This window comes from Gymnogyps californianus, chromosome 14 (genome assembly GCF_018139145.2).
Source record: "Gymnogyps californianus isolate 813 chromosome 14, ASM1813914v2, whole genome shotgun sequence".
NCBI lineage: Eukaryota > Metazoa > Chordata > Aves > Accipitriformes > Cathartidae > Gymnogyps > Gymnogyps californianus.
This window is the reverse complement of record NC_059484.1, coordinates 4947083-4974639: the sequence shown is the minus strand read 5'-3', so window position 1 is coordinate 4974639 and position 27557 is coordinate 4947083. Positions and strand designations below refer to the sequence as shown.

The 27557-nt window shown below is 41.5% G+C and overlaps 1 protein-coding gene across 2 annotated transcripts in view; it reads left to right on the top strand.

Moving 5' to 3' along the window:
• Positions 1–27557, top strand: part of WWC1 (WW and C2 domain containing 1) — a 73978-nt gene that overhangs the window by 25073 nt on the left and 21348 nt on the right. Inside the window, exons 2-9 of one of the 2 annotated variants that reach the window (XM_050905137.1) lie at positions 10055–10164; positions 16005–16208; positions 17936–18012; positions 18952–19031; positions 19976–20105; positions 20671–20817; positions 21878–21951; positions 27238–27480. In XM_050905137.1, the coding sequence (XP_050761094.1) occupies positions 10055–10164; positions 16005–16208; positions 17936–18012; positions 18952–19031; positions 19976–20105; positions 20671–20817; positions 21878–21951; positions 27238–27480 (1065 nt within the window). The remainder of the gene's footprint in view (positions 1–10054; positions 10165–16004; positions 16209–17935; positions 18013–18951; positions 19032–19975; positions 20106–20670; positions 20818–21877; positions 21952–27237; positions 27481–27557) is intronic. The other variant, XM_050905138.1, reaches the window with a different exon arrangement.

The following is a 27557-nucleotide window of genomic DNA, read 5'->3' as shown; positions in this document are numbered from 1 at the left end:
CTATATAACTCAATAAGAACATTTATAACGCAGAAATAGCAAACAGGCAGTCCTACTAAAGCTGCTGTATGGAGTTAGCAATTAGCCCAGTGCTAGTAGGAGGTGAACCAGGGAGCAGCAGACAAACTACGTGCATGTAAAACCAGCCTCCTGTGCTTCCCTTGCCCCTTTCTAAATACGCTTCCATACTAGCAATGCTTGGTTTCTACATTGGGTAAACTAGGGAGCCTAGATGAGTGCAGTGATGCCATCCTAGAGTTGTCTATTTTCCCACTTCAAATGCCATGTGAATAAAGGGCACAGGAGCTGGTAGTGTTGCAGGAGGTATTCACTGTCATACTGCTCTTTTTCACAGTAGAGATAGAACATGCTGATAAGAAATGTAGCAACATGCATTGCTTCTGAAAGAATTAAGGTTTTTAATCACCATGCATGAAGTGAAAACTCAGTGCCCGATGACGTCCAATTGTGGGGTGAACCACAAATCTGTTCCCCTTTATAGACATCCAGACGGTCAGCCCAGTGCTCACTCTGCTGCCACTGCCAGTCTCTGTATGCTGCTGTCCATGGGATAATGTGTTCCTGAACGCTGAGGTACAGCAATTGTTCCATACTCACCTCATTGCCAAAATCTCAAATATTTATCTTTTTCTGACAGTAGCTATTGGTTCCCTGCTATAGGAGCTGTATTGTGGAGGGGAGTCTGTCCTTTACACCTCTTTATTTTGAGGCATCTTGCCAATGGAAACTCCTGCCACCCACACTATAGGCAGCCTTTCAGAGAAGTAGGAGTGCAGAGTGTAAGAACAGAGACAAGCCTTCCAGTTCATAATCTCCCAAATATGTCAAGAAACTAGTCTAACTACTCTGTCTGGATGTTTGGTGACAATTTACCCCTTACTGTGAAGTGACCAGTCCCCTTCTTCGAGAACAGTCGAACCTCTGAGTGAAGAGTAAGCTGACTTGGTTTTAGTTAATCTATTCAGCCTGTACAGGTGGTAAGGCTGCTTTGCATCCTTGAAGAACTGAAGGCAAACTTAACCTCAACTATTTAAAACTAAAGAGATTTGAATTACTTGCACAGTTAAATTCCAACTCTTGCATGCTTTTAGTTTAGTAGTGTTGCACAGTTCTCATCAAGTTGTACCTTACTCTTTTATATCTTTTCTGCTTAATTGGTTCAGGAAAGCATGCAGGATATGCAGGCTGGCAGGCAAGTTAATGTTCTGAGAAGCCTCAACTCCCATTTCCTGACTCTTTAACCTTGAACTATCCCAGGAATTTTGCATTTGAGTGATTAAGAAGGTATGACTGACCTCCTGCCTCTCTCCTGCTAGCAGAACCAGTTTGTTAATCTCTGGGAATGATCTAAAATCTGTAAGTGGTTTTTGATAGTCTTCTTGCAAATAACTTAGTACTTCTTTGCTTCCAGGGGTAAATGATCTGTACTGGAAAGAAATGCATGGGCAAACAGGCTGTCATTGTGTGCAAAGTAGAGCTTGTAAACATGCAGGCCTTTTCAGAAGTAGATAGAACAAGCAAGCAGCTGTTAGACTGATACATACTAGGCATGCTCATTGTGGCTGGTGGGGTGGTAAATTGTGTATTATTATGTAGCTCAATGCTTCCGTGAATCTGAGTAATAAAAATGTATTACTATTAAAGGTATAAATGTATTTGTTTGGAATGCTCAAAATACAGGCTGTTGCCTGACTTCAGGTGTCTTTGGTGTCTCCTGATCTGCTTTGTGTAGAATCTACTTGGGCAGCATGTGACTAATATCTGTAGAAGAAGAAGAATTTGGATGTTACCACCTCATGCGAAAAAGTAGAGGGTCTAAACTGGCAAATTACATACAAGTCAAGAGCACCTTAATGAGGTGCAGGGCTTATTCTCATGTCCTGGCCAAAGAGCAGTCAAGGATATCACTGAGTTCTTGAGTGTCAATAAAACTGTTTAAAATTACAATAGGTTGGAAAATAAGCTCTGAGGATAGATGTTGGGCGTGCTTATCCCAGAGGTGGCCCAATGCATGGAGTATCAGGGGCCAGGAGGAGATGCAAGATGAAAGAGATCTTTGGGAGGCTGAGAAGATGCTCAATAACCATGGCAACAAAGGAAACAACTTCTGAAAAGAAAACTGCTCTGCAGTCTGAGTTGCTTGAGATGTTGTGTTGGTTTTTTTAGGGCGTTGCTATTGGTGAAGTTTACGTTGTAGTTTAAGCAAATTTGTTTGGTTTACAGCAACAACTTCAAATAAACTGTTTTTCTCAGACTTGACCCCATTTTCACTTTAAGGGGTGTAGTTCTGTTCCTAGTTATCCTTTATCACAGCAAGACCGGGACCAGGCTGCAATGCTGTGCACACTGACAGTCATTGAAATTACATCTGTTTGGGGTAACTAGAAGTTTAGGGTGACTGTGCCATTGTGTGGGTCTTGGAATAATGTCTGGCTTCCAAAACTTTGAAATGTCATGTTTGATCTCTCATCAGACTCCTTGGAGCATAGTTAAGAAGCTTCTCAAATTTGTGATCACTTCTTAAAGGCTTCTCCTCGTTACCTGGGAAGCACTTTCTCATTCATAGTTCTTATCTGCTTACGGTGGTCCTGCATTACTCCTTTTTGCTCCCCTCGGCATGGAGGTCTCCCCTTCTAAACCCACTGCAGTTGCTGAGGTTTTGGTGCAATTGAGGGTGCTGTTTGGCCCAGAGCTGCCTGTTGTGTCACTGCTGAGGATACTGGCTGTTAGGGATGAGCTGTTGTCATCACCTTTTCTCTAAATTACAGTTGGAGTGGGAATCCAAGGGAGCGTGTCATCGTGCCCAGGTGTGTGGTGACAGGGCAAGGAAAGCTTTGCCAGCAAGATAGTAAAACAGGGCCTCTTTGCTGCCACACCTCCAGCCTCCAAAGGCAATTCTCCCTGCAGTGAGAGAAGATGCTCCCAGGGAAAATAGTTACTATAGTGACGAATAGCCCTGGTGTGTTTGAGGGCTGGATCACCAAGTTGAGTAATAAATGTGTAGGAGTCTATTTTTAAAAGCTTTTGTGAGGAGGAGATTGCTGTAGTCCTAGAAAATTTGACTGCAAAGTGATAGGTTTTTCTGTGCTGAAGTTTAAAAATAATCATAGTCTGTCTTGAGAATGGAATGACCTCATTAAAAACAAAGAAGCTTGTATGTCAACGCATCGAGCCTCCTGGCAGTGATTCTTGCAGCAGCCTTCTGAGTTACAGTAGGAGCTCTACCCATTAACAGGTTCCTCAAAACTCGGACCCACAGGGATCTCGTGTACAGCTACCCCAGTGTCGCAGCTGGAATCGAGGTGCTTTTAGCCCGTTCTCTATCCTGGTCTGTGCAGCACATCCTGGCACATAATGAGCAGTGAGTTTTATTCAAATGAGAAATGAAGAAATGCTGTGGAAAAAAAAAAAAGAGGTAGAAGCCACTGAAAATAAAACCTGGCTCCACGCTTCTCCCACAAAATGCTGGGTTTAAAAACTGTTTGCTTTTGTAAGAGAAATGGTATGAGTGGAAGGATCTGCCATGACTCATAATTTTGTTATCTTGCTTGACTTCTTGCCCATGAAACTTGTATGCCTCATCCACTCACTGTATACCTGTGAGTGCGGGAGGGAAGGGGAGAAATGAATGGAGCTGTTAAGCTGTTAGGTTTTGGTGGCTAATGCTGTAGCTGTAAGAGGAGCTGACATGAAGGTCCTGGTGATCCAGGTGCTATCTTTGTTCCTTATGCAGTGAGCTGCTGCTATCAGTACAGTAAACTGTAGGAAATCCCCTGGTCTGTAGTTTCACCCATATAGAGTCATGAAGGATTTTGTATAAGGCCATGTGATCTGTACTGAACTGATGAAAATAAGGCTCTACTGTTTAAATGGCTTTACTGTGTTACGGGGGTTTGAGGAACCCTGCAAACATAGGGATTAAGTGGGTTTACGTACAGCGTAGAAACTTGGCAATCCACTGTTGGTTTATAAATGCTTAAAGTGTTGGTGACCCAAGCACACTGTTTGCTGTCTGCACATATACATACATGCACAAACATACTCACAGCCATGAGCCTAACTAAAAAGCTGCGTGTGGGTTTGCTAGATTGCTGTAGGCCACCAATTGGCACTGAAATCCAATAATTACAAAAATAACATTTCCTGGTTTTAGAAGTTCAGAATTGATTTCTGTTACCTTTGTAGTATTAACTCCAGATTTGTAAGTGGCACAGTTCACCCATCTCCTACTCCCATCAGGAACCTCTGTGATCTTACAGCCATGTTTAACAAACCTTCTGTCAATCAAAAACTTGTTATACAAGGATTATTTGCCTTCAGTTTCCTGTGTAATGAGGTTTTTGATTGACAACAGTGGAGTTAAAGACTATAGAAAGGCTTTCTGAATCTAAGATGAGCAAGTTTCCATTTAATAGTGTTTGCACATGATAACATTGGCTTCCAGTTTTATCTGTGAAAGAAGCTGAAGGTGATAGATCAAAAAAAAAAATACAGAAACTCTTCTCATTTAAAAATGATGTGACTTATAAACTAGAGCTAGGAAACTAACTTTCTATTTCCTACTGTGGGAGTGGGATTTGAACATCATTTGCTGTACAAATACTCGAGCTATTGGGGGCAAATATTTCACAAAGCTGAAAGTGTCTCAGTACATTCACTGGCCGGTGGGTAGGCAATGGCTTTCCCCTCAGCCTGCCCCTGCCTGAAGACCGTAAGATGCTCCTCAGGTTAGGAAGTTGGGCAATGCTGTTATCTTTTACCTCTGTTATCAGGATTAGTTTCTGAAACAGTGTCATTGACTTGGTGTGTGTGGTGGTTGCTGAGGATACCTGGTTTCCAGGTGTCCTAGTGAGCAATTGCACTTGCTCAAGTAAATTTGAATTTCTTAAATGAAATCAAATTGAAAAAAATAACATACTGAAAACTAAGAAAATATGATGGAAATTGATAAATCTGGGTTGATGTGTCTTTCAAAATACTAAATGTTCCTAAAAATGACCCTGATTAAAACTTAGCTAATGGGGGAAGGGCAGTCACAGGTAGGATGAACATGAGATACAGGTGAGTTGATATGAGATGAATGTGTGGGTTACTTTTTGGTGAGCTAGAAGGCCAGAGTTAGGCTATGATTTACAAATATCTTCTCTAGCTCAGGCTGATTTCTCTTGTAGGAACTCCATACCAAGTTTAGCCTCCAGCTTAGAAGCAGATGAAGTGCTTCAGGAGTAGTTCTGGCCTAACTGATGCTCTAAAGGGCGTTAGAGCAAAGCGAGCATGGCTGGAAGATGTGAACTCATGTGTCTGAAAGTCTTTTAACTGTCTTTTAACTAGACCAGTTTGGGTTTAATAAAAAATGCTATACCTACAGACTTCAAGTTTTCCCCCTTGGTTGCCTCTTTGTGACTGAAGATCAGAAGTCAAAGTCAGGATTTTTCTGAACTTTTGGGTGCATTGCTTTCTTTTGAAAGCTGGATGAATGTATCTGGAGGTTTCCCTAATGGAGGAGGGTAAGGAATGCATAAACCGTTTTGTAGGTTTCCTTCCTTAGTTATAAGCACAGTGGGTGAAAGGTGTCCATTTTCTAGATTGCTGCTTTGAGTCTAGTGACAGAGAGGACCTATTGTATGATAACATGGTTTGACTGAGTTGATGAGATTTTTCCAAGGCTGCTAGGAAGCTTAGTGAATTGCAAAGGAGATGTTTCAAAAGAAATAGTTCTGCAGATGTGCCCTAGCTTTAATTTCCCAAATGCAGAAACAGTCCTGTTTTATGCAGAAATAATACACTAACTGAATCATGTCTTGCTGTGGGAAAGAAACTTTACCTTTTGCTTGTTTAATCTGTCATGCTACATTGTAAGTGTGCTTAGGGAGATGCTTGATTTTGGACCCCTTCTGGAAAATTGGTTTATTTCAGTCTACATAACAACCCCTAAAATCATATCTTAAAACAAGGAAATAATCTCCTTTTTCTTTTTATCCTTTATTCATAATCTAGCTACACAACATATTCCATGTCTTTCATCTGTAATTGTAGCATTGCTGCTTTGATTTGTGCCAGTTTTTTTCCCACAACAGCAAGGGAAAGGAGTTTAGAAGAGTAAGTAATTTGGTTATGAAGCTGCAGTTATTTGGGGAAATAGCTATATGACATATGTTGTCTGTAATAAATGGAATTACTCTCTTAATTCTAAAACTAATTACTCTTCTGTTTGCTAGTGGAATGACAGATTTCTCCTTTAATGAATACTTACTCCTCTGTACAAATGGGATAGTTGCAAGCTTGCGGTCAGCCAGGGAGGCCAGCACTAGTCCGTGATTGGTGGTGGGTGCTCCTTGTGAGATATGCTGAAAATATGAATCTCAAAGGTGAAATTATTGTCTGTTTCTGAGCCCTAGTAACTGGCAAGTCTCCAGCTGGCTTGTGTCATTGCTATAGCAGACTGATCCTGCCTTGCTTTTTCTCCCCTTTTTCCAAAACTCCAACTGAAAGAACTGACTGGATGTAGTTGATGCATTGCAGTTCGTATGGAAAACAGGAAAAATAGGAATAAGCATCCTTCAGTTACTTGGTCCTGGCTTCCTGTCAAGTCTGACAGTTCCTGAGCACATCTAGAAGGAATTCAGCTGGTTCTAGCCGAATAGGACTAGACAAAAGCTGAGCAGAAGCTTTATGAGTTTAGTGTTAAACTTTGCAGCATCGAAGTTGGCACTACAGTGCCATTCCCTGATGAAAGTAGTCCCAAGTCCTGGGGCTGATAGTGCAGCTCAACGCTGTTTTTAAGAAAAAAAAAAAAAAAAAAGATTTTAATCTTAGATGTGATTCTTGAGCAGAATGCTGCTGCAGAAAACTCCGCTCAGCGAATAATACAAATTAAGCTACTGAGGTATGTTTTATACCTGCAGCACACCCTAACCTAATATACTTCAAGTATGGGTTTAATTACTGCTCCATGTTGAGGGACGTTTGCTTGGATCACTTGCCAAAAATGTTGAGCACTGTAGCTGGGACATGTGAAATGCATGATTTCTGGTTTAATCAATCCATAGGGCTAAATGGAAAGCGGTGTGCAAGGTTAGAGACTGTGCAAACCCAGGATGAAATTACCTCTTCTTACAAAGCTCTCTAGAAGTAGCAAAACAGCAATCATAAACCAATTCACAGCAATATTTTGAGTGTTACTAATCAAGTGATGCACTGGAAAAGACCACTTGGACTTTGCATAGCCTAGATGGCACACTCTACCCCAGCTGACTTTAAAGATATTTTTACGAATAAATAAATACTAACTTCCTCCTTTCCCTTGTTCCAAATAACATCTGATAAGCATTAAATCTAAGCTTTGTCATGGACTATGGGTGAAAATTTTTCACTGAATTTTTTTTATAAAATATTGGGCCATGGAAGAACAATGTCATGCTTATCAGAGCAATCAAATAATTACTACAACACAAGTCCTCAGCAGTTACACTGAAGTATCATCATGCTGGTTTTCCTGATGTGTGTGAAGTTGAGACCAGCCCTTAGCTTTAAAAAAATCAGCTTGATTCTTAAGTCGCAAGAAAATAAGCGGAGACCAGTTCTTGTGGTTGTCTTTTGTTTTGTTTTTTTGCAAATGCATGACCATGCTGAAGACACTGAAGTTCTTCCGCTATTGTTTTGTTGGGCTTGCAGGAGAAGGCACCCTCAGGAGCACCCCTATGTCTGAGTGCCGGGAGAACAGCGAGGCCTCCGGTGTGCCGCATCCTGGGGTGGGTTGGCAGTGTGCGCTTACCCAGACCACAGGCAGTGGTCTGCAGCACCATGCTGTGCCCAGGGGAGCTCAGCTGCGGCCGTGCCCTGCTGTGTGGCACGGTGGGGGTGCTGGGGCAGCCAGGGCAGGGTGAGCTGTGTTCCCCGTTAGCTGTTGTGTCATCCCAGCATGTCTGTGCCCCTCCAAGGGATGGGAGCAGGTCCTCCATAGTTCAGTGTTCAGCACTGCTCCTTCCCTCTTCTCTACCTGTCCTGCTTCCACGTGAACCGCTAGCATTAAATAAAAGCAGATGCCATTTTCAGAGAGGTGAAAGTGCTAACCCTAGTGTTTAAGTTAAAATTGCCAACACGTTTCAACAGCACTTTAATCTGTGTTATCTCCAGAGAGTTGCTTGTATCTGACCTTGCTCTGCATTTTTACCCTTGTGCATCTTTGACTTGATCAACCCAGAGCAGCACATACTGGGTACTCGGGCTGAGGAAACAGCTAGATCCACAGGGAAAAACAGGAGATAAGGGATAGCAATCAGAAGTATTGGGATTCTATTTTATTGTCAGATAATCTCTATTTTCTATACAAACATGCTTTTGGTATACAGTCTAGATTAAAAACAGTAAAAATAAACCTTTCAGTGAAACTTTCTCAATAAAGTTTCACAGTTCTATGTTGTGAAGCTCTGAGTTCTGTTTTGCACTGCAGAGCTTTAAATTAAATTGAAATTTTCTGAGAAAATAGTGATTCAAGCACTGCTTCAGATGGCAAAGGCAATGTGTTGAAAGTGAAATGCAACAGCAGGTAAGTAGAGATCTTAGTGGCTTGTGTAGCTTTTGCAGAAATGTTTCCACTTCGTTCTTACTGTATACCAGTCTTCCAGGTCATGTTTTGCAGGGGAGTTATGTTAGTCATTAAACGTTGATTTTATGTTGAATCTCTTACGGTTGGAGGCTTTTTCCTAAAATTCCCCTTTACACTGATGAGTGACTGTAAGATGTTAATATGGAGCTACCAGTTGGTTGCTCAGTGCCTCCAGATGAAGTATGCTTGAATGCACTCAAAACTTAGTAAAACTCTTTATCTAACTGCCAGCCCTGCTGAATTACCTTTGGATATGAAAGACTTTCTGCAAACCTGTTCGGTCTCTTACAGTGGGTTGGAAACTTGCTCTCTTAACCACCTTACCTTCCTGTGGCATGCCGCTTGTGTGTGGCAGAGCTCAGTACAGCTCCATAGCTGCTTTTTGACCCAGTTGCTCTTAATGTGTGCAGCGTAACTGCTAGAGAGGGGCAGTGGTGTTTTACGGTGTCTCCTGTGCTTTCTGCCCAAAGGGGCTCTTCTGGTCAGTCAGACTCACGGGCCCCAACATGAAGTCATGGCCCTCCTTCCAGATATGCCACCTGTGATGCGTTGGGGCTGTGATGGATATATTGGCCTGTGGCATATTGTGCTTTTGGCAGCTGAATATGTGAGATACCTGCAAGCTTAATTCTTCCTGGCTTGTGCCTCCCTGCAGTGTTATGTTTGGTTAGTAGTTTTGTTGGTACAAGCTGAACCTCATTAGCTCAGAGTCAAAGGGAGGAAAGGGGCATGGTTTCGGTGACCAATACCTGTGGGGTCACTCGAGGAGTGGGTACTCTAAGCTTTGTTTTTAGCCATATAAGCCTTCAGACTGTTGCTGGATGTGGTCTCTAATAGAAAAACTCATCAGAGCAGTATTGCGGAAATACTTCCTCGTTTGGATGGAGTGGGTTACACATTTTCGTGATACTGAGAAACTAATCTACTTTGTCATTAATGAAATGGAACATATTGCAATGCAAATGAGTGGCGTTGCATGACAAGTGGTCCCACAGTCCTCAGCACTTGCTATTGATTGTGCAGTCTTAATTATTCATGCTATGCAAATTGCATTTCTCATCTTGCTGCTTCTTGTCTACATATTTTTGATACAGGACTTGCCTGCAAACAGTCTTGTTCTTTCACTTGAGAGATGAGCATTGTTTCTGGCAAAGTTCTTAATGTTCCTTTGTGGAGCAAGTACTGGCTGAGCCGAGCAAGGCTCAGGAGCTCTGTCAGAATGAATTCATCTTGCTGTAATTTCAGATGAAGAAAGGGAAGAGTTTGCAGAGTATTATTTGATAAGAACAAAAGCTTTAAAACAGTTTTCAACTTTCTTTGTTTTCTATACTGAAGCCCTTGTGGTACTTGTTTTCTGGTCAGTTGTTTGGAATAGACATGTGGGAGTGTCTTTTTATTCATGCTAAATATTATTTTGCGTTTCAGGTATACTAAACCACTAACCTTTGCAGACTGCATTAGTGATGAATTGCCATTAGGATGGGAAGAAGCTTATGACCCTCAGGTTGGAGTTTATTACATAGACCACAACACCAGTAAGTGACATGTTACTGTATTTTTGCAGAGTGATTGTTTTGTGCCCGTGTTAAAATATACTGAACACAAAACTACAGAATCGCTAACAGCATGTTTTAGAGTAGATGAGATCTGCAGCTCGTGAAATCAAATCCTGTCCTCCATTGTACAAGTTACTTTCTAAAACAGGAATTTGGGACCTCTTGGTTTGCAGTCTTCAAATCAGCAGTCATGTTCAAGCTAGTACTGTGGACACACCTCTGTAAGATTTGGCTCTACTGAGGAGTCTGACTACGTAGCAATGATGTGGAGTTTGTTCTTAGCCTGGAATTTGTCCTTGTGGCAAGACCATCAGAAACAGTGCAAAGGTCTTGTGTTGATTCCCCTGGCAGGGATAAACTGAACGGCTGCATGAGCTCCTCTCGCTGCAAGAGTTCACACTGCCTTTACTGGAGAGGAAACTCTCACATGGGCTTGGGATATCCTGAGAGGTGTGCAAGCTGGAAAAGAGTTAAGTTCAAGCTTGTGGCGTTTTTATTCTGTATCCTCAAACTAAGCCACTGCTTACTGTCTTTGTTAGATTGTTTGATAGACCAGAAGTGTTAAGCTTTATAAGCTCATTTGAATTATAAGAAAATACAGAACTTGATATATCATTACATACATTGTTAGGAAATGTGTATTGGGTTGTGCTAGAACAAATCCCCTGAAAAAAGTAATAAACAAAATACATCAGTGACTCTGGGTCTCTTTACAGAACAGCTCCAATTGCAGTCCAGAAGTTCACAGCAGAACCATGCCCAGGCCCTTTTGGGGGTGCTTGTAACTCATGCAAAGAGAAAAACTTTTAAAAGACGAAAGTGCCTTGAGGTTGTTTTTGGTTTTTTTAAATCTGCTTCTAGGACTTCAGCTGAGAACTTCAGCAATTTTTTTTCAGCAAGTTGCAAGATCTCTTTTTAAATGAAAATGTGGAAGTCTGTTTTGGATTTTTTTTTTGCTATCTTCACACCCTTCCCTTTTTCAGAAAAGCCACATTTTCACCTGGCCTGAGACTGCACCTTCCAGGTTTTAGCAACTTCTCTTGGCTCTTAAAAACACAGAATGAAAAAAGTCTGTTCTCAAAAAGCACTAACTGCCTTCTGCAATACAAAGATCAAATATCTCCAGATGTGAAGGCGACACAAATATTGTTATTTAGAGCTTATGTCATCCCAATGTCACAGTGTTTACATATCTTGAAATGGCTTTATCCTAATTATTTTTCTGTGAGGCAGGGGATGTTGATTTTTCCTTTGACAGGAAAGGATAGTGGCGAAGAAAGGGTAGACAAGCCTACAGGATCACACAAAGGAGATCTGCAAGGGAGAGAACTGGACAAACTTTGCTTGAGAAGGTGCTAAATTGCAAGACACAGATTGGGGTCTCCTATAGGTCTGGAAGACCATGTCTTGTCCATTTCACTTCCACAGGAAAGCACTCTGGACAGTTAATGATGAGGTTGCTTTTTAAAGACAGTCTGAATCTTAACGCTTTTTCCAGTCTCACATGACTCTGGATTATTCCTGTGCTGACCACACTTACAAAAGGAGTAAGAGCTGAGTTTAGAAGTCTTGTTAAGACTTCTTTTTACCTCCTTCTGAATGATTAAATGTTTTGATGACTGTGTGCAGCCAGGAAGAGAGAAAAGCCTGGGCAAGCTCTCCAGCAGGGTCAAAAACATGGTTGGACTTCTCTTCCCTTCTCTGGTGGTTGGAGATTTGCTCTATCAGGTGTTGGGATGTGGGAGGTGCCTACCAGGGTGCTGCAGGCCAAGAGCAGTCCAGAGACCGGGGCATGCCACCTTCCAGTGACTCTGAAGGGCTTTGCTGTGTTAGGCAGCAGTGTTGAATTAAGAGATTCTTGTCAATTCAGTTTTACCTGTACAGTGCTTTTGGGGAAGCTGTTTGTTCCCTGTCCCTTCCCAGTGAAACATCTGTGGGGCTTGGTGGTTTTTCCCTTGGATCAGTTCCCTCCTGGTTTATCAGGCAGTGACATGGACTGTTGCAGTAGATGTAAGCCTCTGCAGGTGCTGTGGGAGCTGGTATTGTCCCCAAAAGAAATAATATTCAGCCCACCTTCTGAAGTGAACATCAGGGTCAGCTCTGACCACATGAAAGACTTGGCTCAAGTAAATGAGAGGATGTTTCCAAGAATCTTTTCCTTGTCCCCTCTGAACTTTCTCTTCAGTTTGAGATGTATTTTTATCTTCTCATTTGTCTTCCTCTCGTATCCACACTGGAGGAAGCTGAGTGCTTGTTTTCACTGTGGCCCATCCTAGCCAAAACTGGGGCATTAACTTACTCTGCTGGCATTTGCCTAAACAAGGATGGCTAGCTGTGGTCCTGGGGGGACACAGTTCAGGTACAGGAAAATAACCTTGATCTGAAGCCTGCCGTGGGACATGGAAGCTTGTGTTTCCTGAGTGTTTCAGCTGGCAGAACCTGCAGCATGTAGGTGGGACAAACCAAACATGATCTTAGTTGTACGTCTGAGTTGGCCCCAGGATGAATGTGCAAAGATCTGGTTGCAGGTCTGAGCCCCATGGGATCTGGGGCAGTTACCCCTGGTCTGTGCCACTCAAAAGCACCACAGGCTTCAAGGGCATGCAGAGAAGGCTTCAAACCATGCTGACACCTGCTTAATAGCAGTTGTTCTTAAAAAGTTTCACTTCTGTGGGGTGCCAGAGGCTACAAGACTTGACCTAGAATTTCAAAGAAAAGGTTAAAAAGAAGAGAAATAAAATCATGACTCTATTTCTTATGCCAGCTCTAATCCAAATCATGATAAAGCAAACCATATCCACTTACCTTCAGCTAATCAAGAGGCTCATCTTTGTGGTTTAAGTATCCTCTGGAGAGTGTCCAAAACCACCTTCTTCTCCAAAGTCTCTTGCAGATTCCCGGTGCAGGAAGGAACTGTCATCAGAGGGTGTGAAGGGGATGGAGGCATGTTGGTTCTTGCTGCACGCTTTTGAAGTATTTGAGACTAATTATCAGAAACAAGCCGAAGGACAGACCTAAATTAAATCTAAAGCCAGGAGCCATTAAAAAAAGTGAGATGGAGAATACTTCTAACCTTCTCTCTGAGGCAAAATAAATACAATTAAATTGAATTGAGTACCCAGAATATTCCTAATACAGTATTAATGCATAGCCCTGAGTGTCTCTCTCTGGGAGAACTTCTTTGGAATTTGATTTGCACAAAGAAATGATGATTTTCTTGCCAGATGCTGATGCAAGCATAGTAAGACTACATTCTTCAACATGAAACAATCAGATTTATTTATGACAAGCTCAACATTGAATTAAAAATTCACAAGACAATGAATGATGTAATAGCCTGCATTTCTGTAGTCCTTTCATCTGACTTTTAAATGTATTTTGCATTTCTCAGTAGCTGGGGCAGATCAAGAGCCCTTAGCCAACATTTTCATAGATTGTTATTACATGTTTGAAAATCAAAGCCACAATCAAGGGGATACAGTTAGTGCTGTGATTACTGAAAAGGTTGAGGTGAATATTTAGAAAAATGGGAACAAAGCAGTTTCAGTACATAAGTGTGTTGTCCATCCTGTCCATGAGCTGGCTGCCAAGTGTTCGCTTTGTCAGGTGGTGTATGTGCTTGCGGCAGTGTCAGTGTTTCACCACCTGACGGAGGTGTATCAGGATTGTAGATTTTTAGAGTCTTCCTCCTGGTTGCTTATAATGGAGGGATTTCCCTGGCACAGCTTGCACCGTCCTTGTTGCGATTATAGGAAGAATGGGCTGCTAGTTTAAGGGAAAACGGGAAATAACCAAGCTTGAAGAAGCCATAGGTACAGGTAGACTTATGACCTGGTGTCCTGAATTAGACTTCAAGAGTTGTGGGTACTTTGCCAACACACTCAGTAAGCCTGAAATTGAGAGTCCTGAGTCATGGTTGATGGTGCTTGTTCATGCAGTCTGGTCCGGGGAAGCTGCGTATCTGGGAATATGGGGGGTAGCTCTCTGGGTAACTCACAGCAGGCTTTCCCCTTCTGGTTCAACTATGGAGTAAAGGGAGTTACTCCATCTGGGTGTGGGTAATGGTTATCTGGAAAATGGGATTTGGGGACAAGAATAGAGACAGGAGCCTGGGGTTTTCAGACTCTTACAGCCGATACGCTGCTGTGTCTTCCTGACTTTTCTTTTGCTCCCTCTAAGAGAGACCATAGTGCTGTCTGGGAGGGCACCAGCACCTACAGTTGGCGCAAGTAGCTCCTTTTTCCTCAAGTTGTTTTGGGGCAGTTTTTCAGGTCCAGGCTTAGCTTTAATATTACATCAGCTGAAATGTTGCTCCTGCTAGCAGGACCTATAAAGGACTTTTTGTTGAAATGCTTCTACAAACTATACTGTTAGTTTAAAGGTTTTTTTAATCATCTTTTGCAACTTCTCTGAGTTTTGCTATGTAAATTGAAATGCCATGTGTCCTTTCAGGTCTTGAGATACTGTTAAAACAAGTTATTGCTGGAGTATCCTTTTAATTTTCTCCTCAGCATGATCATGGACAGCTTGTGAAAATGGTTGACTGTCCATCCCTTGGGGAAAATCCTTTATTTCTAGTTCTCCTCCTAGGATTATTGTCAAACTGTTCTCTTCCCTACGTCCTGTGTATTGCAGTGTTAGTCTTATGCCTGACTCACTTAAGAGCTGCTCATACCTTCCACCGTGGCAGCTTTTACTAAATATTTAAAGAGGCTCTTAAGATATGCAGATTAGATTCCTACTGATAGTTTCAAGCAACTCCTTTTTATTAATTATTCATTTTGTGGTAACTAGGCATCCTTATTCAAGCACAGTGGTTTAGAGCACTTAGTCAACTGAATATTGGAACCTGTTCCAAGCAAGAACATACAATAGCCTTGAAAGAGAAATGAAAAATATTTTGGACACTTTTTCACAAAACCGAGACAAATACTGACAATAAATTTGCCTAATTAGTATTAGGACTAGCTGTGTGTCTGTGACCTTATGCCTTTTTCATGATTAGAAACCTGAAAAGCAATGTATTGGTTGTGTTGGGATAACGGAAATAGAAGTGGTGTAGCTGTTCATGACTGCGTTGCCTATGTTACCAAAAAATATTTTTCTTAAACTCCGCCTCCTGTATTCTGCAGTGATTTACTGCTGTGCCTGCTTTCAGTGAAGGAAATGTTTACTCCCCTTCTGAGATGCTGTTTATATAATGTCATTTGAGATGCTTTCATGAATACATTCTGTGACTTAATGAGTCTTTATTTTTACTACCTATGGAATCTGAGTGAGAAGGTTTTCTTTCTCATTTTTAATAAAAGCTACTGGGCAGCCGAAGAGGACGGGCAGAGTTGTAATTGCTTTCATGTTGTTAGATGCAGAATAATGCAGTCATGTGGCAATGATGTTTTCTGAAAGTTTTTTTTGTTGGTGAAATAGTATTTAGATATATAGAAATATAAAATAGAGATATTTTATTAGTAATGTTACAAAGCAGTTGCAATAAAGATAAGTCTAACAGTCAATGTCATTATCTTAGAGCTTGTGTATGCATATGCTTGTGTGGCTGTTTTAAGAGGCAGAACCAGGATGGCTTCAGCAGCAGAGGAGATGCAGAGCTGTATGACGATTTCATCATGAATTGTTCTGTACAGTGGTTCAGCGTACCAGAGCTCATTGGAGTTCATTGTGGATCAATGGTCACCTCCTAAGAAAAAAGGAATGGGGCAAGGGGCTATTTTAAAATGTTGCCATAAATGGTGGAGCTTCTCCAGGCAGCAGTACAAACCTGCATTCTGTTGATCTTGCCTCCTTCTGTTTTCTCTCTTAAGAAACTACACAGATAGAAGACCCTCGTGTGCAATGGCGGCGGGAGCAGGAACATATGCTGAAAGACTATCTTGTCCTGGCCCAGGAGGCAATTGCTGCACAGAAGGAGATCTATCAAGTGAAACAGCAGAGGCTTGAATTGGCCCAGCAAGAATATCGGCAGCTGCATGATGTTTGGGAGCACAAACTGGGCTCTCAGACCAGCTGTGAGTAGTCAGTGAACTCTTATCCAGTGACTTTCTCAGTCATGAACCCACTAGAACAGTAAGACGCTTGAAGCTGGTCCTCTGATAGAGCACTGGGATGTGTTATGCCATGTCACTCTCCACGTTTCCTCAGTTTGTCTCAAAAGCAATAGCTGTCTAGCACCTATTTGGTAAGGGATAATTGTTATGAAACGCTATTGTGGTTGGCTCAGTCACTGGAGTCAATGTGCAGATTTTCAGCATGGGCTTCAACAAATGTGAAAAAATGTGGTGGTTGGCTCACTGTGAAAAAATGAAGTTATATGGTATTTTCCTTGATTCCCCTGTCCAAAGTATAGAAACAAGGCAAGAAGGCTCATCTCAGACAGCATTCCCAGGCCCTTTTGGAGCTTAACATCCCACGTAGTTGAGTGACTGTCTTGGGGAGCTAAGGGTCTGTATTTTATGCTATGTAAAAGCCAACATTGGTGGATTATCTCTCTGCATATGAAGAACATTGTTTTGTGCTCCATATTCTTTGTCACACAGGTAACATCAGTACCTTTTGCTTCAAGAGTTGGTGCAGAAATGTTTATAGAAGGCCAAATTTCCTCCTTATTGTTACTAGTTAGGAGCTGGAAAATGTCCAGAGGAGGATTTATTTCCTCCAAGTCTTCCAGAATTTTTTTTTTATAATCCTTAGTATTGCAAACTTTTTATGTTCTTACTAGCCACATCAGGGGACTGACCTCCCCCCTGCTTCACTCTTGCTGAGTTGTCTTACGGTGGTGAATTCCACTGGCTAATCCTGTGCCTGATGTTAAAATGTTTTTAAGTAGTTTTCTGTCAACTGAAGGATTCTTATTTGACTAGGGTCCCGTCCATCATCTTTGAAGTACAGTTTTTGGTCTTTTCTTAAGAGCGCTCTACCTGAGTACTGGTATACCAGAGCAGTACACTAAGAACACTGTGAACATGAATTACATTGGCATGATGTGATCTGTCTTTAAAAATACAACCAAACAGAAAGAACTAGAAATGCTTTCCCATGTTTTATAGGGCATAAACTGATGGTTGCGAGGATCAAAATATCTCCCTTGCCTACAGCTACCTCTAACAACATTGCACATTGGGGAGCTTCTGTACCTTCTAAAGCAGAAGGGTTTTAACCGCTCCTGAGAAGAGAATTCTGCTCTTAATGGGACATTGATTTAATCCGGTGTGACACATTGTATGAGTCGTCATGTCCTCAAGGCTGTGAGAAGGCTTGCATCACATTTTTCAGTTTCTTCTCATTCTTTGCTTTTCTTTGTTTCTAAACATTCAGTGGATTGTTTACTCAATGAGAAAGTCTAAAAAAAAAAAAAAGTAAACCTTTATGCAATGCCTGTCCCTTCACTTCTGTTAAATGCCTTTGGAAATGCAGGAAGCCACACTATTGAATAGAGTGAACGTGTTTGGGAGTCTGAGTTAAGTGTGTTAACCTGGAACAAATGAAGACTTTGGAGATGCAGGACATGCTCTGGTCTCTTTAGTATACACTTCTTGTGGAGTACTTGACTGCGATATTGCCTTTCCCTGCCTTTGAGGGGTGAGAATAGATCTGGAAAATGAGTAAAAGGCCTACACCAGCAATGTGTGGAGATCTGGGTGTGCAGGAGTGATAGGAGGTCTTGATTTGTGGTGGGGCTGGTAGAAGAGTAGGGAGGAAGGGAGAGCTGCTGAACTGGGTGTTGTATTTGTTCTAGTGCTCTCTGGCTCATCGTCAAGTTCCAAGTATGACCCGGAGATCCTCAAAGCGGAGATTGCTACTACAAAATCTAGGGTAAGTAGTACGAACGGACCTTTGCTTGCCATGAGTAATCTTCAGATATTTCCAAATGTCGTGGCAAATACTGAAAGGAGATGCCAAAGCAGTTGAAAGAGCTAATGTTGCCATTCTTAATCTAGGAGATAATTTCTCAGAATTCTCAAACGTTGCCGTCTTAAGAGTTTGAAACACTTTTTTTCCCTTAGACTTTAGACTTTCTTGGAAGCTGGCAGTACGTACTGCTGTACAGATACGCTGTGGGTTATTTAGCTGTGTGCTGGCTCCTCGGTGTGCCGCAGCGCTGGAGAGCTGTGAGTTCTCTCCAGAGACTGGCAGCTGTTTTGTCCTGGGCTTAGTGCGGGTTGTTAGCAGCGGCAGTGTACGCTCTCATGCAGAGCTCAGTTTGGGAAGAAGAAAGGACTAAAGTGAAGTAGGTCAGTCTGGCCTCTGTGGAGGAATATAAAACAGCAAGCTGTGTAGGGTCAGTGGATTTACAATATGTATTATCATCCTACTGTGTTACTCATGCAGTGGGCCTTTTAGTTTGATATCTTGGAGGATGGCTTCTATTGCTGCAGTGTAACTCCTGTCCTGATGCTTAATGGGTTTTTTTTAATGACTGGGAAGGTTTTAAACATTTCTGAGTAAAATCAACATGTGTTTCATTCCTATCTCTCTTGAATTTTTCTCAGCTTTTCTGCTTATGAGGTTGGAATTTCCCTTGAGCCCCTTATTAAGTGGTGTAATATCTGGGTACTGGATAAAGCCCTAGCCAGTGATAATGTCCTGATGAGGATGCAGTCAGGGCTGTTAGCTGCTGTTGAGATGAACTGATTATCTGGAAACTTTGTTTAGAGTACTGTCTGCACTGAATAAGTTTTGAATTGAATGGGTAGTGCTGTACCTAAATATTCATATAAAATATCATTCTAAAAATGTGACACCTTGCTGCAGGTTAATAAACTCAAGAGAGAAGTAGCTCACATGAAGCAAGAGCTCCAGTACAAAGAGCATGGATTTCAAACGCTGAAGAAGTAAGTTTGTTCTCAAGATCTTATTTTCAGTGTAGAACATCTCTGGCTTGTAACGCATCCCCCTCTACATTTATAAATAGCTGCCTAAATAATGTAAGCTGAAATATGTTGCTGCTGATAGCTTTAGGCATATGCAACTGAAAGCAGTACACAGCCATGGGGGTAGTTCTCTCAAATCGATGTCTGTATGTGATTGACCACATCAGAACTGACTTCATGGCAAAAAGATTTTGAACCAGGATCTTGTCAGTTAAATGATATTCTGTTTTACTCAGTATTGCTCAATGTGGATGACACAGTACAGCCTATTGTCTTAATTATAAGAGCCATTGTGTTAGGGCACCGAGGAAAAATTTGGGGTGGAGTGGAAGGGGAGGAAAGGTTTCAGGTACTTACCTTTGTACAACTAGACATCTGGCATGTTTTAAATAATGTTACTGGTTAATATCTTATTTATTATAAACATCAACTGTGGTAGAAGTCCTTTGAGAAGAGGGAAGGATGAGGCAGCTTGTAATTAGATTGTGCAAGTAAATACATCCATGCATGTGAGGTCTGTGCCTGGTTTTCGAAACCATGACTGAAAATAAGGTAATTTTCATGGATGGCTAAGTTGATCTTCACTAGGTTAGAAACAAGGTAACTAGCAGCAATCTGCCCAAACATACTGTTTTGGGGGTTTCATGTGCACCTTTTGTCTTCACGGAGGAGTCAAAGAGATGATATAGCTAAAATCAGCATTCTGAAGCTTAATGTACTTCTGAGTGGCATAACTTAGGTGGTGATGAGTGGGGTTCTTTGTTCCTTCTGTTGTCTTTGTTATACTTCAGAGTGTGTTTTTCTTAAAAATTAATGTCAAGATGCATGCATCTAGGATGATTAAATTAACTGGATGTTATAAAGTGTTAGCTTACTGTATTTTTTTTTTTTAAATTTCCATGCAGAATTGACATGAAAATGTCTGATACTCAAGGTGGCTACAAACTTGATGAGGCACAAGCCATCTTAAGTGAAATGAAAGCTCTCAAGAAGGCCATCACGTCAGGGGAGAAGGAAAAACAAGACCTCATTCAGGTATTGAAACAGGATGACTTTGCAGTATTTTGTGTCGCCATTGCGATCAGATTGAATTTCTGAGAAGTAATTTAAGTGTTTTGTATTTCAGATATCTAATGGAGATTTTTATTAACATAAATTAGTTCTGTATTGTGGTTGGACTGCAGCCTTTTTGTTGTTCAGGTGCTGGAAATAGGAAGTATAGAATGTAGCAACTAACAGTCGTAAGCACTTGCTTAGAGATGAGTGTTTGTCTCAGGGTTTATTGGTCAAGAATGAACCAGTGTGACTGTACTGCTATCAAAGAGCAGACCTGACCAGCCATGAAAACACTGCGGCCCCCTTGGTCTGCCATCTCCAGCAGAGAGCCTGTCTGTCCGGGCACGATGGTGTGCTAATGCCTGGGGGCTGCTTCATGCTGTGGCAGGTGCAGGCCAGCCATGCCTGACCTCATGTTTGCGGAGTCTGGGGGCACACAGTGAACATGGTCAGACCTTAATTGTGTAGCGTAGGCTAAAGCTATGTAGTTGCTGAGGTACTTTGAGCAGAAGTGAGCTCACCTTATGACTTCTTATGGTTTTAGAGCTTAGCCAGGTTAAAAGACAGCTTTGTGAATGACAGAGGATCCCAGTCAGACCTGTGGGCCAGCAGCGTGTCCATGGAAAGCTCCAGCCCTTCATTACCCCGGCAGTACCTGGATGTCAGCTCCCAGACGGATGTTTCGGGAAATGTGAGTAATGCATGAGAAACCAAGTGCATGTGGAGACATTCCTCTGAACTATATGTAGTACTGCCTTAGTATGAGTTTCCAAGCATGGGCAAGTATCTATGAAATGATACCTTCTCCTGGTTTAAACTTCAGTGTGACCTTCATTTTTGTGTGCAATGTTAATGTATCTCTAAAGGCAACCTGCTGTTGCCCCATACTGTCTCTATTAGAACAACCCAGGTGGGAATAAAAGGGAAGGAAGTTTTATTTTGCCTGTAGGTGTAGCTTCTTGTGATACAAATATTCCCTTAGCTCTTTATAGCAGTGATATGCTAATAGACAAGAAACACTCAGCAGCTACGTATGGGCTAAGCTCTAGTGAGGACTCTTCCCTTAAGAGTGTTTGGCTTTTAGTGTGTTACGAGTGAGAATGATAGCATATGTGCAGATATTTTGATGCCATCAAACGTGTGTAGTACTCATAAACCTTCAGTCCCACTTGGGCAACAAGATCGTAACTGTCAGGTTGGTGCCAGCCTCAGTAAGGACTTGATCAGCGCTGTGGGTACATCGTATGTCTCACAGGACATCACAGAAGCCTCTTCTGTGAACCTTTACTTAAACATTTGCAGCAACTTTCAGTCAGGGCCACACATGTGACTAAATATCTGCAGATTTGGGCATGATGGGATGTCCCTTGTCTTTAAGAGTTTACAGCCAAAGCAAGACATCATCCAGAACAAGATGCCACGCAGCACTTAAAGATTGCAAATGGCATTTAAGAAGAAAGATTACAAAGCTATTTGCATGTGCATGAAAATAGAAGCCTGAGATAGATGTGGTAGATTTTCTTTTTGTGGTAAACTAGGCCAAAAAGAGCCTCTGAATCTTGTGGGGTTTTAAGTATTTGAAGAAATCATGAAAAATTTAATCAAAGGCAATATTTTCCTATTCTGTGATTGGTTTAACTAGTAAATGAGTTTGACAAGAGCAAGTGTAACTTGTAACATCATCAATTTCAATAGGGAATATCAAAAGAGGAGTGGTTACTAAGTTGCTGATTTTATATTTTGTGTCTCAGTTTATTACCAGCAGCAATAACCAGTTGGCTGAGAAGGTGAGATTACGCCTTCAATATGAAGAAGCAAAGAGAAGGTAAATCTTTGGACTGTTGTACCTTTTGGCTGTCACACAGCTTATTCTGAAGATATGTTTCACTAGAAAAGGTGCCATTCAGACTGAAACGCAGCGTTACTGCTAAATAAACATGGTAATTTTTGAGCCAGTGAGGCAATAGGCTTTCTGGGCCAATGTTATCATTCAAGAAATAAATAACCATCCTAGAAATTACTACGGAGTGACTAATACATGAAGAATTCAGTCTGGCCACACCTGTGGGGACATAAGTGGTTTTGCTACCTGTTGCCAATGCTTCCCCATTCCTAATAAGGACACTGTACTGCAAGGCATCTCCTGACTTTATTCAAAATGAAATGAATGTTTGCATGGCTTTAAGTCTGATAAGGAGAAATGTATATTGTGTTAACACCTAACATATCAAAATATGGTCAATGGCTACAATTCCAGAGCTTATCTGTAAGAACATAAGTTTTCACCCTTGCCTTCCAATCTGAGATGAATGAAGAATAGATTTTAAAAATTCATATCTACTTAACAGGCCAATTTAAGCAAAAGTTTTCTGGGATTTACTTTTTTTAATAGACAATAGCTAACTCAACTGTTTAGTTAAATGAAAAACCACCGAGCATTATTATTTAGACTTTGGCTGGCCTAGTTCCTTGTTCAGCGATGTAACCATCGGTGGTGGCGACTTCCATTTTAACTGCTCTAAAGGGACTTTGCAATTCCAGAATAACAAACTTCGGATGCATGGTACAATCTGTACTTGGGATATAGGCGAAGAGAAGGATTTTTCTCCAGTCTCTGGTTAGAGATAAGAGCTTTGAGGCTGAGGTTACTTGTAATGTTCTCATTTTAGTATATTGGCATGGTCAATAGGCCATGTTTCTCAGTGGCATAAAATTTGATCTATATCTGTGGCAGTTGTCAAAGACTGTGTGTGCCCAGCTGCTTTTGACATGAACTTACACTCTTCTTCCTAGGTGGAGCAATTTTATCAGAACTGTCTATTTTGCCAATCCAAGATTTGCCAAACTACCTTGACATTCAAATCATTCTGTGACTTGTTTTAAAAAAACATTAAAATTATTAATCCTCCAGATGCAGTGGTTAATTTTTCAGTGTTAAAACTGCTTTTTACTTTTAAGCTTTGCTGAAGACTGCACTTTAATTCACACTGACTTTACATCTTCAGGTTGAAGTGGAGCACTCTTACTTTAGCCTGTATCTTTTCCAAGGAGGGGCGAGTGAATAATGGCAAACCTGAGAAGATAATTAATATGCTCTTTAAAAAGAGACAGAACTTTATAAAGGCAGCACAAAAGTTCATTTGAAGTAATGATGAAGGGCATACAACACAATCTTGCAGTTAAAGGTGGTTTGATACCTCATGTCTGTCTTAGATATGTATAGATTTTCTCAGAGTTTAAAAAATATTATGAGGAAAGATGGGTCTGAATGGGCATGAATAATTGATGCTAAAATGAAAAGATCTCCAGCTATCAGAGCACTGTGGTTTTGGCACGGTCTTTAGTAGGAGCTGCAGAAACAAATACCTTAACTGGTTTTAAGCTGGAACAATACTATGGATATAGTGACTCACAAGGAACCTTCTGCTCCTGTGAAAATTCTTCCTTAGGAATGTTAGAAGTGTTTCCTGTCCCGACAGCAGCATATTAAAATGTTCCAAAAACACCATAGAAGAGCAAGTACTTTGCCCGTGCACATATTATGAAGGGAGCCAAATGGTGGCAATAGATCTGTCTTATTAGCTCTGCGTTATCTGGAAAGGTAAAACTTAAGGCCTGAAATCAAGATGATCCCATATTAATTAGGTTAGAACTACTAGATTTATAAGGGGCTGATAATTTTGAGAGTGGACTGTAGCAGACACTGTTTACACCATTGTTGTGGACCAGACTAAAGGCATAGATGTAGGTGAATATCTTGCTGAACTTCACCACACCCGATCTGTCAGGGTACAATTCTGCGTGTTCCCTTACCCACCACTAAGTCCTTTCCTTTCACAGCTCAGTGAGACAAGAGCCCTAGGGCAGATAACGTTAAACCTGCAAAAAAGAACAAGGGGCAACCGCAGTGACAAACCTTTAGCTTAATTGGTCTGGAAACTGATAATGGGTATCATGTCAAAAGAGATGTCAGTGCTACATCTCAACAAGGAGCTAGCTAAAGCAGCATAAATGTAATCAGAGATGCAACTAAATTATGTTGTACAATTTCAGACATATAGTAGTAACTCAGTTGTGTAGCACTTGCACTCTGTGCACTGTTTTAGTTCCTTCAACAGTTAAACTTTCAGCTTGGGTTTTGTGTGACTGGTGGTAACTCTGGGATTTTAAAAGTATGTTTTATAATCTCCTAAAATGGAATATTTTAATGTCACATTTAGCAGCATTGCAACAATGGTGGGTACTTGACTGGTCAGTTTTTAGACCACACCTCCCACTGGTTTTTTTGTTTGGTTGTTTTTTTCCTGAAGAACAGAGGCTGATCTGATGTAGGATTGCTAATTACTGGTTGTGGCTACACATCTTAATGTATGCTTCTGTGGAGATGCACATGCTCTGAACGATCTCCAAAGAGACTAAAAATTTTACGTGTTATGCCTATGTCACAGCTAAGTACCACTTTCCCCAGTAAAAAAAAAAAAAAGAGACTTGATATGACAGTGAATAAATCATCTAACTACCTTTTCTAGGTAAAAAGAAAACAGTTAAATAAAACTTGAGCTTCCTGTTCTGTATTTTGTTCAGTCTTGCAAGCTAGTGGCCATTCAGAAAGATGGTATGACCTGAGCCCAATATTGCTGGTTTCTTTGCAATGCAAACCTAGCATGGCTCGGCAATGATGTAGTTCAGACTCGGTCAGTGAATGCTGAAGGACTGGAGTTTTCAGCCAAATGCCAGACAGTCTGCAAAGCATTTCTTTTGTAATGATGCTGGTTTATTGGAAAAATAGAATACCTAAACCTCCTTTTAACTGAGAAGGGGAAAAAGAATGACCATTTACAAAGGGTAAAACCTGAGGTTAGTTTAACAAAGCTGTTAGACTTGGAAATGCATAGAGAACAAATTCCAGTGGAAAAGCCATATCCATGCAAACGTATGCCAAAAGTGATCAGATTAATGCCAACCAATCCTCTTAAACTCATATCCCTTCAAAATGCACAGAGGAATTCTTGGATTATGAATTAATGCCACTGTTAATTCTTTGTTGGAGCACAGTATTGCATTTAATCAGGCACTCAAAAACAAAACAGCTCCTAAGAAGACCTAAAAATAGTTGAGCTGAATATCTATCAATTATGGAACTCTAATTAGAGTAAGCAACCTGCTGTGGGAAATGGCTTTACAGAAAGTGAGGCTTCTCTTCAGAAAGGTGATCTCTAGTCTATCTCCTGTGATGGAGGAGGCAGGTCAGTCTGTGTGAGCCTAATCCTTCACAGGCTCTCTTGGGGCTGGAGTTCCTCTTGGCCTCCGGAGCTTGGAAGACAAAGCTTTATTCTTCAAGGCCATTCAGTAGTCGTGTAGCTGCTGCTGCCCAGATCTGCATCTTATTACTTACTCTACACTTTGATTTTGCTAGTTGGCATTGAATTTGCTCTGTGCCTGCATGTGTGCTGGTTTGCTGGAGGAAGCGTGCACCATCCTGTGCACTTCTGTAGCATAAATCAAGTTCTAGAAAGAGATGAATCCAGATAGTAGCCGCAACTGTTTGTTGTGCCCAATTTAAGTCCAGTAATTCTGTCACCAGATGACAAAGCCCTTTTCAAAGGGAGATGAATATTGGACTTTCATTTTACACGTACAGCATTTCACTTCCATTTCTTATGCATTTGCTAACCTGAGTGAGAGACTAACCTAAGTTAATCCCGTGAAGGGGCGTGTATGCCTTGACTCTCTCGTCTTCAGTCAGGTGAATTATTTTTGCAAATATCTTGCCTTATATCGCAAGATACTTTTCCTCCTTGTTTGCCGCCTTAGCCTTTGTAATTTCTCCGCCCCAGCCCATTCTGCCCTCCCCATTCTCTGCTCCCCGCTCAGTCATTTTTGATTGTGCGAGTTCCAGAAATGCAAGTCCTTGGTAACTCTTATTCAACTTTATCTGTGCTATTATTTCTCACCAAACTACCATGATCGCCCCGTTGGGTCAGGAAGAGTTGTAGGTCAATGAGTCCAAAGGAGGCAGCTTCCTTTGGGAAGACCGATGTTACTGCCCTTGGTTCTGTATCCTGGCCTGCTGCCGGTTTTTTGTGTCCCTCTGTATCATGCATTGCAAAGCTGACCATTGGTGGTGCTAACTGAGCAGTTCAGATACTTGGCAAATTGGGAATGGGCAGATAGTTGGAGTGAGCAGCCTCCTTACCTGCCACGAGCTGTGCTCTCCTCTGCGGTCCATCAAAGCTCTTGCTAAATTCTAGATCTGTATTGCTGTTGCTTTGAGTAATCGTCTTCCTGCCTGAGATGATGTGGTATGGTGCTGAAGGATTAGTGATACATACTTTAAACTGAAATCTGGAATGATACCTCTAATGAAAATAGACTTTGAATTTCATGCAAATAAGTGGCTCTGGATTTAGGTAGGATTGTATTGCCTCTTCAGCTCTTCACATCCTCAGGTGCACGTTACACCAGAAGTAGCATAGCTCTTTAATGTGTCCAGCATGCTTAGTGTTGAGTCAATAGCTGGATTATTTGAGCAGCAGCATGCACACGATTAAGTTCCTCATTGTAAAGACAAAAATAGTTTCTAAACTTTTGAGTAACCACTGATCATTATCAGCCTATCTGAATCATATATGGAGAGTATACAGTTCTTTTCCATAAAACTGATTAAAGATCAGATAATTACTGCATGATGCTCTCCACCCCAAGTACTGTGAGGTCATTAGCTGTAAGGCATATGAATCACCCTGTGGTATATCTGACAGCTTTTTTCAAGATCCAGAATTTCAGTTATACTGTTCCCTGACTGGTGGACGCTGCAGGTTAGCTAGAGACTTAGCTGACCATTGGGAGCAAACCTGAGTTAAAATCCCATTCTGCGTGTCAACCTCCCAGCGGTGCCATCACTTGACAGCGCCCTGCTAAGGAGGGCACGAGGGTGAGGGCAGTTGTCCCTGAGCTGAGAGCCTTCTTCAGGGCAATGGAAGATGTGGTTGGTTGTGGTGCACCTTCGTGTGTCTGGAGCAGTAGCTCAGACACTCCTCGTGGAATAATTGCGCTTTTTTTGCTGCAGAATAGGAATAACTGCTTTTTTTTTTTTTTTTTTTTGCTGCAGAATAGCAAACCTGAAAATACAACTGGCTAAGCTTGACAGCGAGGCCTGGCCTGGCGTGCTGGACTCTGAGCGGGATCGTCTAATATTAATTAATGAGAAAGAGGAGCTCTTAAAAGAAATGCGATTTATTAGCCCCAGAAAATGGACGCGAGGAGAGGTGGAGAGACTGGAGACGGAGAGAAGGCGCCTGGAGGAAGACCTTCAGGTTGCTAGAGACACTCAGAGCAAAGCTCTAACTGAGAGGTAGGTTACTGGGCATAGGACAGAGCTTGCCTTGTTGGACAAGAGGTAATCGGGAGCAAGCAGCAACATCCCCTGGC